General features: G+C 37.5%; 1 protein-coding gene across 2 annotated transcripts; it reads left to right on the top strand.

Annotated features, from left to right (window-relative positions):
• The first annotated feature begins 1,346 nt into the window (after positions 1–1,346).
• On the top strand, positions 1,347–10,853 carry b4galt4 (UDP-Gal:betaGlcNAc beta 1,4- galactosyltransferase, polypeptide 4). Of its 2 annotated transcripts, none has more exons than XM_050040688.1 (7): positions 1,347–1,422; positions 3,122–3,666; positions 4,681–4,913; positions 6,902–7,089; positions 7,266–7,388; positions 7,485–7,589; positions 7,712–10,853. In XM_050040688.1, exons 2-7 carry the CDS (start codon positions 3,405–3,407, stop codon positions 7,845–7,847), a joined length of 1,047 nt encoding a protein of 348 aa, XP_049896645.1. In that variant the 5' UTR covers positions 1,347–1,422; positions 3,122–3,404; the 3' UTR covers positions 7,848–10,853. The 2 variants fall into 2 exon arrangements, with proteins under 2 accessions (XP_049896645.1, XP_049896644.1); XM_050040687.1 differs by lacking the exon at positions 1,347–1,422 and adding an exon at positions 1,437–1,698.
• The last annotated feature ends 1,288 nt before the right edge of the window (positions 10,854–12,141 follow it).

Genomic DNA, 12,141 nt, shown 5'->3' with positions numbered 1-12,141 from the left:
AATCATCAGATTCCAGGACTAATATTGGTCCAAAATCTAATCAATCTATAAAAAAAACTGACATATTGCTGAAGTCAAATATACATGCCCTTATTAGTATTGCGAACAACACTGCTGAAATAGCTTTGCAGTGGCAAAGAAACATGAAGCAAATGTATGCAAATATATAGATGCAAATAAAATACTGAAAGAAAAATAGAAAAATATTATGTAAATCAGAATTAGGTCCGATGTCAACAGGAAGAATGACCTGTATTTTGAAAACCATACAAAGGAAGTATCTACACAAAACATGCACCATGCTTTGAGCTTCATCAAGCTACTTAAAACCATGCAAAAAGCAGCAATGACTTCCTGTTTGTAGATGCTGACTTCAAAGTGAAAGCGATTGAGGAGCTTTTGCTCCAAGAGATTTTGCCCATCATAGTTGTCAGATCAAATGAATCCCTTGCAAAAATGCATATAAATATATATTTCTTAAAAACAAACACTTGCGAGTTGATGGGAATGGATTGCTTAAATTGAAAAGTATTTTCTGTAATACATGCCATATGTAATGTATAGAGTTTAGAGCAGGGGTGTCAAACATATGGCCCCAAAGGGTCCAATCCGGCCCACTGGATGACTCTGCACAGATAATAGCGATGCACTGGTAAAGGCTACAAGGTGTCAAGTTTCAGGAGCCAGTTTAACAGTTTTTAACCCTGACACAAATACAGTTCTCCGAAAAACAATGAATACTTATTGTGGTCATATTTAACTTGATACTGAATATTGCGTAAATTATTGTAATTCAGAAGCGTCACTACCAAAGAATTTTAATCAGACTATTATTGTTTAAACATCAGTGGAATCGTATTAGTAAGGCACTGCAAAAATCTTTCATATGCAAATAGTTTGTAAGGCAGGGGATAACTTTACCTGCTTTCTCAATAGCTTCCACTTGAGTTTGGTGTGATGATGCCAGCATTACTACACGGGAATGTATGGAAAAATGCACATGTAATGACAGTGAGAAGCAGACTGACTGAATATAGGAACAAAAAGACATAATGTTGAAATTGCACTTATTATATTTATCATTTTATTTTAGCTGAAAATAAGTTGTCTTTAATCAAACAGCACTTGTACTTCTCTATGCTAACAATAGAGCAAAAAATTGGGAGGTGTTGTTTGTTGTTATTTATGGGTTATTATGAAATGGTTTTATTTTTATTGAGATCAAGATGGGCTGTATGTGGCCCATGAACTAAAATGAGTTTAACATCCCTGGGAGAGAGTGTAAGTATAGCCTCATGTAATGTATATGCTTTTATTATGAAATACAACCGGCGGAAGTACTCTGTATTTCCGTCAGCATGACACACTGTTATGTGCTGCTACTGAATTGATAACATGGAATAACGGTAATTTGTGTCAAAGGTAAGATGCGCTTAAATCTGGTCAGTTTGTGTTCGGGCTCCGTGATGAGCTACTGTTAGCTTAATGCTAATGTTTAACTTTTACAGCACTTTCACAGTAACTCCACACACCGTTACATCCGCATTCGTCAGCTAGCTAACAGCTAATAACGTTACGTTAACTCTGAGCTCATCTGGGCACAGCTGCAGCCAGCTCTCGGAACAGATTAGAGACATCACTGTTATAAAACATGGACAGTGATCGGGAGAAGCAGCAGCTGTCTAGGATGTAAAAGAGGTAGTGTCCTACATATAGTATTTACATAAAGATATCATGGTGTTGCTCTGAACTAGCTAGTGCTAGCTTCTCACTGTCAATACCCAAAATTACCATGAGCACACAGTGACGGAGGCGTGAGGGGGGAAAGCTAAAAAAAATGTCAAAGCTTTAGTCTTAAACGCGTTTTCCTGCTGGAGACAACAACCTAGACATGACAGTTAACATTAAATTAATACTAGCTACTGTGTATTGTGTTCATGGTCACTGTTCTGTGTTGTATAACCTGGGGAGTGTTGCTTTGCTATATCGATATATTGTATTAAGTTGTATCTGATCGTGTTTAATGTATTTTGTTTAGTGTTGAAAAGCAGGGCCAATCATTCAGATTTTGTTTTGTCATTGTACAATGAATATCCTAGTTTTGTGCTGCTGATCAGACAAAACAAGTAATTTGAGATCATAATGTGCTGCACACTTCTCTGGCATTTTTGGATCTATGATTAATCGATCAGTCTGTAGTGTAATCGATTTAGAAAGTCATGGATTTGGTTAGATTAGTACAATTAACAAGTTTTGAAATGGTTTATATTTCTGTATTGTCATATGTTCAGTGTTTTGGGACATTATCATTTATTATTTTTTGTGACTGTGGTTATTGGTAGAGTTGGGGCACATGGGTAAGGGCGGTGACACTCAATCTATATGAACACCTCATGTTCACCTGTGTGGTTTTTTGTTTTGGTTGGAGAGAGAGGGTGAGTGGGTTGCCATAGTTTTTGACAAAAATGTAGTGACTGCAGGAAACAAGCTAAAAGTTGCTGAAAGACTGAAGCTGGGCCTGGTAAACTTGTGTGACACGCTAACAAAAGATTTGCTGTGATCCAAAATATGTTATAATAAGTTGTTTCCTTTTCATTAATAAATGTATTTAATGTATTTTGGATCTCAGCAAATCTTTTGTTGGTGTGTCCCACAAGTTAACCAGGCCCAGCCTCAGCCTCTCAGTGACTTTTAGTTTGTTTCCTGCAGTCCCTACACAGTCAACAAAATAGATTAATCAATAATAGAAAATATTTAACAGATTAGTAGTGAGGAGACAGGTGACGCGCTGTAATGTGATACCAAACTTTGTCAAGGGGAACAGAGAAAGACAGGCATTTAGTTACTGGGTGTGAAATTACCATTCAGGAAGCTCTTTCAGTGGTGTGTAACAGAATAAACGGCTCTGAACACAAAAGAAAAATGAGAACTGGTATCTTGGTTTGTTTTCTAAGATAACATCTCACCATGTGTTTTTGTTCTATGAAAAGTAAAGATATCTTTTTTAAAACTAAAACCTGTCCTGTCAGGGTGTAGTTTTGCACGAGAAGATGTGCTATTATTATGCAAATATGCTCAGTCATGGTAGTAACACCTTTTCTCTCTCAAAATCAATATACAGTTGTCGGAGAAGTCAAGGTTTTTGCCTCACCCCCTGAAGCTGGATTTTGAGGGTTCAGCGATGGATTTTCACCAATAAGTTTTCCTTACTTCACAGAGCTTATACACTTGATTCACTGTTTTGTTCGGCAGCATGTTTCGTCGCCATGGGATGACTGGTCAGTGAAACTGTGACTCACAGTATTTCTGCTGAAATGTCCTGCACAGACGAAATACCTTAAACTAGAACTAACAGCATCTACGGTTGCCATTTTACTATTTGACATCAGCGCAGTCACACAGCCATGGGCTTCTGTTCGCCTGTGTGCAAGATTTTGCGGAGGGGAAAGTATTTTGTACTGCTCCTTCTCTCGCTCTCAGTGCTTGCATGGATCGCGACTTTTTCAGGCGAAACAGTGAAATCTGGACAGGTTTCCTCTGCCACGCCACAGACTCTTGCCAAAGGAGACACCCTAAGGAATAAAGTCAACACTTGGACAGCGGCATCCGATCACGTAAACACTCCAGCACCAAAAGAAGAATGTCCTGAGGAGTCACCATTGCTACGTAAGTATACATAAAAGTGCAGCTTAAAAAGATGACTGTGTATGTTATTTTTTATTTAGTTGGGTTTAAAATGTTTGCTTAAAAGAAAAATGCTCTTCTCAGAAATAATTTAAATCTATCTGTGTGTGGTGTCATCTTGCTAAACAGGAAGTATTTGTTTGTAATCTGTTTCATGTTTCTTTCTGTAAATTCTCCACCTTTACGCTGACTACATGTCGGTGTAGATGAAAGAGCGGTAGAGTAGATAACTTAACTGTTATCTAGTCAACCAGACAAGGGCTTGTACCACTCATTAATCTGTGAAGCCACCTTGAACACTGGGATACAGCAGAGTGGTTACATTGATTGTGTTGTGCATGATTATAAATTATTTTGACTTGTAAGTACATGTTTTTTGCCTCTGCACTGGCAATAGCTGTAGCTGGAGGCATTATGTTTTAGGGTTGTCTGTCCATCCGTTCATCTGTCCATAAATACGTACGTCCATTTGTCCTATGAATGCGATATCACAAGACCACCTAGAGGGAATTTCTTCAAATTTGGCTCGAATGCTCACTTGGACTAAAGGATGAAGATGTTAGTTGTCACCGGTCAAAGTTCAAGGTCACTGTGACATGGTATTTCAAAAAGCCCTTAAGGGAGTATCTTCAAATGTGGCACAAACACCTACTTAAAATCCAGTTTTAATATTTTAGAATATGGTGGCCAGAGGTCACTGTGACCTTGCGTCCGTCTCATTTCATGAACGTGATATCTCAAGATGGCCTTGAGGCACAAATGTCCACTTGGACTCAAGAATGAACTGAACTTTTTAATTGTCTTACATGAAACATTATAATGATAGAAATCAATTGTGAATTGCATTTATAGGTGCTACATATTGTCTATCCTGCATAGATTTAAAAAGGGAGCAAAACAAATAGTCTGAAAATGTGATTTGTACTGCCTTGTGAATCACGTTTAACAGAACAATCTCTAAGACTCATATCTGGTTGAATTTGCTAACTTCCACAGAGGGAGCTGTGAAGCTGTCATTTGAATCCTCTCTGAAACTGAAGGATGTGGAGAGTGAGAACAAAGGAGTGACTGAGGGTGAATACGAGCCCTCGGACTGTACAGCGAAGCAGAGCGTAGCCATCCTCATCCCTCATCGCAGCAGAGAGAGACACCTCCTCTACCTCTTACACCACCTGCACCCCTTTCTGCAGAGGCAGCAGCTACACTACGCCATTTATGTCATCCAGCAGGTACTGCTCCACATCACACACCATTTGATATAACACGGTTCTCATATAAAATCAATTCATGTTTAGGGTTCATACTGAGAGCACTGATCTATGATATTTGGAAACTGCACTGAGTTGTAAGAATTCTTTTTCTGTTTATTAGTATTAGTAAATTCCTTAGTTGAAATGACCTTTTTTTTTGTTTTGCTAGTAATCCTCACAATTTCTTTACCAAAAGTAAAACTTGGCATCATTGCATACAAGCTTATTCTTTGAAAACTGTGATTGTCAGTTTCGATCATGTCCTGTCAATCAAAAATAAAAAGTATAATATCTGAGTATGACCAAATGTGATGCAACTGCACTTAAGTGTCTCACTCGAAGTGGGGTTGCATGAGTTTCTTATCCATGGTCACTTTATTACATGCATGCCCCCGGTTTTGAGGGGGCAGCAGTTAAACGTATTTTAGTCACATAAATAAAGGCCCATTAAAAAAAAACAAAAAAAAAAACAATATTAGACACTATACACACTATATTTAGAATATTTTCACCACTTTATTTTACCGAAGACAGCCCCCTCCCTGGCTTCAGTTCCCTATCTGTGCTCACGTCAAAGTCCCCAGACTCCATTGAGAAAAAATGTGATTTTAGTTTGCTGAACTCTGGTTGGGCCAGTGGACGATGCCATTGTCCATCGCTGATGACAGTCATCAACTACTGAGCCCCGAATCCAAACTAACCCCTTAAAACATCAAAGTCTCACAATAACACAAACAAAATAACTGATTGAGGCAGAGGTAAAGCAGCGGCTTCTGTGCTCAGAGATGTTAAATCCCTGTTTTTCTCAGTGGAGTCTGGCTTTGAAGAGAGCGACTTCAGTTCCCTGTCGGAAAAGGCTGTCTGATGGCACGGTAAATATTTCTAAATATAGTGTACGCTTAAACTGATACTGCCTTTTTTAGATCGCTAAAACCCATGTTGCTGCTGCCACCCCCACAGCAGTACATTACTTAGCTTCTGTGTCAGTGCTTCTGTCTGCTTCTGCAAACTGGGGGTTGTCGACTGACATCTACTGAAGTTAATACAGTGACTATGGATAAGTACGTCATACAACCCCACTTCAAAAGATCCCAACTATCCCTTTAAGTGAAGAAATGAAAAAAACTATTATGTTAATAAACTTTTTTGACAAATGACAAAATGTCGAGCAGGTAAAACATAAAACTTTCAGGAAAAAATCAACCAACATTCGTTGCACAATCTTTTTCTTTAAATACTTTATAAATGTGTTTCGGTCAGCAGTTTTTATATCAAAGCATCGCTACTGGAGACATAAAATTTGTAACACTTGTAGACTTCAAAGACTTAATGAATGCAACAACTTAAGTTCAGTGATGCAAAAAAAAAAAAGAAACAGCTGCTGAAAACAAAGAAACAACTGAGGCCAAACATTTTCACATGCCAAAGGCAAATCATCTGCAACCCCATAAGTACTCAGTACTCCAAGAAGAAAGGATTATTATCAGTTACTAGATGGCAGAATGTGTTTAAATAAAAACATGCAAATCAACAGTGTGTCAGCACTGGTTGAATTATTAGCTTATGATTTGAATGCACACCGTGTGTGTTCCTCTCTGCCTCAATTTTATGAAATACTTTATAATATTCTGCTACTGAGGCAGCGTCTGACTTTCATGGTGATTGCTTGTAAAAATCAACCAGAATAAAGCACATTAAACTCCTACATCATTCACATGCTAAGCAGTCTGTGTGCGATGACACCACCAGTTATTCAATAACTGGCCCACACAAGTATTTAATAATTTCTCTGACCTATGGCTGTGCTGTAGATGACCTTGACACTCCTACCTACTGAAATCAGTTTTCAATGGAGAAAGGATACAACAGAAAAAAACCCTACACCTACACTGATCTTTGAACAATACATAGTCCATAAAAGACAATAGCAGATTGTGATTTTTATCGTGTTTTCTGTGTTATCAAAGGCTGGTGATGCAACTTTCAACCGTGCCAAGTTACTCAATGTCGGGTATTTGGAGGCACTGAAGGACTACAGTTGGGAGTGCTTCATCTTCCATGATGTGGACCTTGTTCCTGAAAATGATCATAATTTATATGTCTGTGACAAGCAGCCCAAACACTTGGTGGTTGGCCGGAACGCCACAGGATACAAGTAAGTATACGACCAAATTTACTGTGAATCATGAGTCAGCAGTTAAACTTTATATTACCCCTGTGAATAGACAACACAGTATTAACAGTCTCCTCGAGCCCAATATTATCTTGAAAGCCCTGATAACATCTCTAAACACAGAACTGTAATTTTTCTTCACATTCTTCCACGCTCAGGCTGCGTTACAAAGGCTACTTTGGAGGAGTCACAGCTATGACCAAAGACCAGTTTTTTCAAGTGAATGGATTCTCAAACACGTACTGGGGTTGGGGTGGAGAAGATGACGACCTTCGCATCAGGTGAAACACAAACAAGAAAATTGTAGTAAAGTGTTTCTTTTTTATGTATATGTTCTTTCACTGGTTTACTGATACATATGGATCTGCTGTCTGCAGGGTGGAGCTGCAGAAAATGAAGATTGTGCGTCCGCCCGCTGATGTGGCTCGCTACACCATGGTGTTTCACAAACGGGACAGTGGCAATGAAATAAACAAAGACAGGTCAGTAAGTGTAAGATGGGGATAATGTGTTAAGCTTATTTCAGCACACTATTAATCAATAAAATGTATGATTTGTGCTGCTAGTTTAATCTCTTCATTGATGATTTTTTTTTGCTTCCCAGGATGAAGTTGTTGGGACGAACACCACAGGTGTGGAGAAAGGATGGACTGAACAGCTGCTCATATAAGACTTTGTCGATAGAGAGGTTCCCTCTTTACGTGAATGTTACTGTGGACATTGGTAAGCCACAGAGTTGAGATTTCAAACAGGAACCCCCCCTCTGCTGTGACCAAAAATTATTTTATATTTTCTACAGTATGTTACGGCCACTGAGTGCAGGAAGGCGACTACATGTGTACGAGACTCCATATTAAGCACACAAAATGCACATTGTTTGAATTAGTTTACATTATGAAATTAAGTGCACATTTCTGCATATCATGCTGCCTTTAATTCTCCATATTGTTACCAGCCTGCAAAACAAAATCAATGAGTGTTTTTTTTTTTTCTTTTAAGAAATAATTGGCTTTGGTCAAACAAAGAAATTGCTGTAATACAGCTGCCAGACTTTGATTAACTTATTCATATGCCTCATTATTTGCCTGCATAATATAATATAGCATAAAACATGCTGATATTGGACAATGTGTATTTTGTGTGCTTCATTCTACAGCTGCATCGACTTTTTCTAAACATCTACAGACACAAGCGTTGTCACTTGTTTTGCCTAACTCGATCTTGTCTTAGGAGTGTCTGTGAGGCACAGATTGATCTCCCTTTTTTTGTTCCTGTAATATTTCTAACTAGCATGTGGTGACCTCACACATTTCCCAGAAGTCTAATCAGATAAACTGAGAAAATCTCTTTGTAGGTGTGCAGAGCCCTTAAGATTAAGTTAATGTTTACAGACATCACCCCCCCCCCCCCCCTGTTAGAGTCGTCATTGCTTAACAGTGTTGAAGCACAGTTGATGTAATCAGGCTTTTTAGGTACGGATCACAAAAATAATCTTTAATATCCAAATATAAATACATTAAATCATTTAAATGAATTACAAACAAAATGATTACTAAGTAGCAACACGGTTTCTAGGTTAAATGCATCTTTATCTGTGGAGTCTAACCATTGGTTAGTCAGTGTTCTGGCAAAAACAATAATTAGAGGACCACAAAACAAAGTAAAGGCCGTTTCTATGTTGTTGTTGGTTTTTTTTTTTTGTTGTTTTTTTTTAAGATTTTTTTTTGGGCTTTTTGCCTTTAAAGGACAGGACAGATTGAAATGGGGTGAGAGAGAGTGGGGGTTGACATGCAGCAAAGGGTTGCAAGCCGGAGTCGAGCCTGTGACCGCTGCAGTGAGGCATAGCCTCTGGACATGGGGCGCCGGCACTATCCACTACGTCACCGATGCCCCGTTTCTATGGTTTGTTGACTGATACAATAATAGCTGTCTGAGGCCTTGGATGGCACGGTGATGCAGTGGCTAGCACTTTCACCTCACAACAAGCTGGTCTGGGGTTCGAACCTGTGCCCATCTGTGTGGAGTCTGCATATTCCCCCATGTTAGCCAGGGTTGTTTCAGAGAAAACCTTCAAAGGGCAGGTTACAGTAATTGTTGACTGTGTGTGTGTGTGTGTGTGTGTGTGTCAGCCCTGTGATAGTGTTGTAACCTGTCCAGAGTCTGCCCCACCTTTACCCAGTGACAGCTGGGATCAGCTCCCCACACCACCCTAAGTAGGACAACAGGTTACAGATAATGTATGGATTGATCTGAGGTCTTTCTCATCTTAAACCTTGCTAGTAACATTACTCCTCTTTTCATAAAGTGAGGAAATAAACCAACAAATATAATTACTTAGGGTATAAAGGGACAATAACAAGAACCCTGGGTACAGAAGAAGAAAAGGCTCAAGGACATCTGAAAAGCAATAATAATATATAGAGGGCTGGTCATATCAATTGATATTCAATAGAAATATGTTATTGTGAAAACTGATCATGTATATTGATAGTGGTCAAATGTTAGAACATTTCTGCTCTTGGGATTTGGTGGCACTTTAAAGATCGGACTGCTCTTGAATAAACCTACACTATTAGTTAAACACTAAAAAGAGGCTCAGGCTGCCTTATGCCAACTGACTTTATTCCCAGAACTTGACCAATTTTTTATTTTTTTTATCTTGAAAAGTAGTTTCTTTGAGCCAAAATGATAAGATATGATTTCTTATGCTGCATGACTTTTAATATATGGCCTTATATGCTTTTTTAAAGCAGGCATTGATGGGTGGTGGATTCTTATTTATTACATTAACATGTTTAAAATGATAACTGTAGTCTTTTGAGACCAATCAGTATAACTTTTTTTTTACTGTTATCCTATGTGAAGAAATTTCCATCTAGAAAAAGCTGCATACTTATGCTTTTGATCACTGCATGCTGCCTAGTTATCGCAGATACACTCATATCAAATTTGCTCAATAATTGATTTTATTTTACTTTATTTATATTTTGAAGGTTTTGTAGCTGCTTGTATGTTACAACTACAATATGTTGTGTCTGTTTACCTGACCAGAAAATACTGCTTCTTTAAAGACTGAGCAATATTAGACTGAATGACAAATCTGGTTACAGTTTACTTGAGCCACTTATTATATTTGAAGATGCATAACTGTTAGATCAGAGCTTCATAATACCTACAGGTTGCTCTAAATTTCACACTGTCGATGAACTGCATCTGCAGTTTGCTGTTGCCATTATGAAGCTCCCAAATGAGAGTTAAATTTTTTTACATTTCAAAAAAACGAAGTACACGTTTTCTAGATTGTTGGTGGTCTGACCACCTGTGTCATGTTCACTTTTTGGTCACATTTCAAACACGAATGAATGTCTTAGGGTTGTTTTTCTACTGTGGGTTGAAAACTTTTACATGTGAAAAAATATTATTAAGCTGCGACTTCTCAATAGGATTTTGTAAAATGAAAGCAACCAAGAAAATTTTGGTAATATTGTAGCATCGAACATCTCACTGACATGTTTTATTTGTACTTTATATGAAATCATTGTATGAAATTCAAAGTGATGCCATATTAATTCTTTGGGAATGTCACCTGGTGGATTTATTTTTGAATGTTTGTTTGTTGATTTGGGATGATTTGTCTTTTTGTGTGTGTGTGTGTGTGATGATGGGAGAAGGAGATCATGCTTTTCACTTCTAATAGAATTATTTTCTCTTTAGAACTCATGTATAATAAATAGTATTTTTTCTTATGAATTGTCTTGTGGTTTTTTTTATATGTTCCATAGCAAGAATGAATGTTTTGGCAGTACAATTTTGGTTTATCTGATAAGATATGCACTTAAATATATGTAACAGTGTGTATATTCTTTCCTATCAATGGTTTCAGGATGAAACAAACCTCCTCTATAAAGCTCCTTTCTGCTCATTTAGCAACCCCCTACCTAATTGACTGTATTACTTGTATTTTATGGACTTAATGTAACTGTATGATGGTAGTATATTACACAGAAGTAGCACCACCAACAGCTTGCAGTACATGGATCTGACCAGTGGGGGGGCCTTAAGAGCACAATATCCACTATTGGAAAAACATGAGTGAGGTCTCTTATCCTGTTTAACTGCAGAAAGATTGCTTTTATTGCCAAGCAGTTAATGCAGCAGTAGCCTTAATTCATCATAGTAACAAAATAACAACCAAATGAATTCTTGTTTGGCTGAAATGAGGGAAAATGTCACACACATCACAAGAAAGGATCATATATGTAAGCTAAAGAAAGCAGATTTAGGGGGGAAGCATACATGAATGACCAATCAGACAAGATTTAACTGTTGTTTTGCCTCAAGAAGACAAATACAAAAGACTGGAAAGGTGGTAAATATTTTTAAAAGATGAAATAATAATAATAATAATAATATAAAATATTTCATTCTCTAGGATTTGAATGTAAATGCACCTGTATGATGCTAAGTCATAGTAAATTGTAACAGGTCTCCATTTAGGCCAGGAGTCAGCAACCTTAACTATCAAAATAGCCATTTTTGACCAGCAATATCTAAAGAAAAAATCTGCCTGGAGCTGCAAAACATATTTCAGCCATATGCAAACACTGCGTATTAAGTGTAAATTAGCATATCGACATTAACATGCGTCTAAATGAGCATTCAAATATATGTTTTCCCACAAGATGGATCTTCTGCAGTGAGCTATTTATGATTATTTGGTACTTCAACATTGCAGCCTTGGCGATGAAAGCAAACAAATCTGTCCACACACTATTAAATTCTGTATTTTCCTCTGAGACTTTTACTTTTATAAATTTGAAATCCATAGCTAGCCTTTCTAGGGAGGCTGAAGACTAACCTCCGCTGTTGAGGCTTGGCAAAATTTAGTGGAAAAAGTGCCAAGCTGTAGGTGTATGACACACATTTTGGTTGACGAAATAATAAAACTACATTTTTTTATATTTTTTATTTATTTATTTTGAATCTTTTTTTATTATTATTTATATTTTTATTTTATAAATAAAAATGACAATG

This window comes from Epinephelus moara, chromosome 3 (genome assembly GCF_006386435.1).
Source record: "Epinephelus moara isolate mb chromosome 3, YSFRI_EMoa_1.0, whole genome shotgun sequence".
Lineage (NCBI taxonomy): Eukaryota > Metazoa > Chordata > Actinopteri > Perciformes > Serranidae > Epinephelus > Epinephelus moara.
This window is presented reverse-complemented; position numbering and strand designations above follow the sequence as displayed.

Coding starts and splice junctions, on each gene's coding strand:
- b4galt4 (XM_050040688.1), top strand. CDS start 3,405: ATGGGCTTCTGTTCGCCTGTGTGCAAGATTTTGCGGAGGGGAAAGTAT. Junction 3,667..4,680: donor TGAGGAGTCACCATTGCTAC/GTAAGTATACAT, acceptor TAACTTCCACAG/AGGGAGCTGTGAAGCTGTCA. Junction 7,090..7,265: donor CGGAACGCCACAGGATACAA/GTAAGTATACGA, acceptor TTCCACGCTCAG/GCTGCGTTACAAAGGCTACT.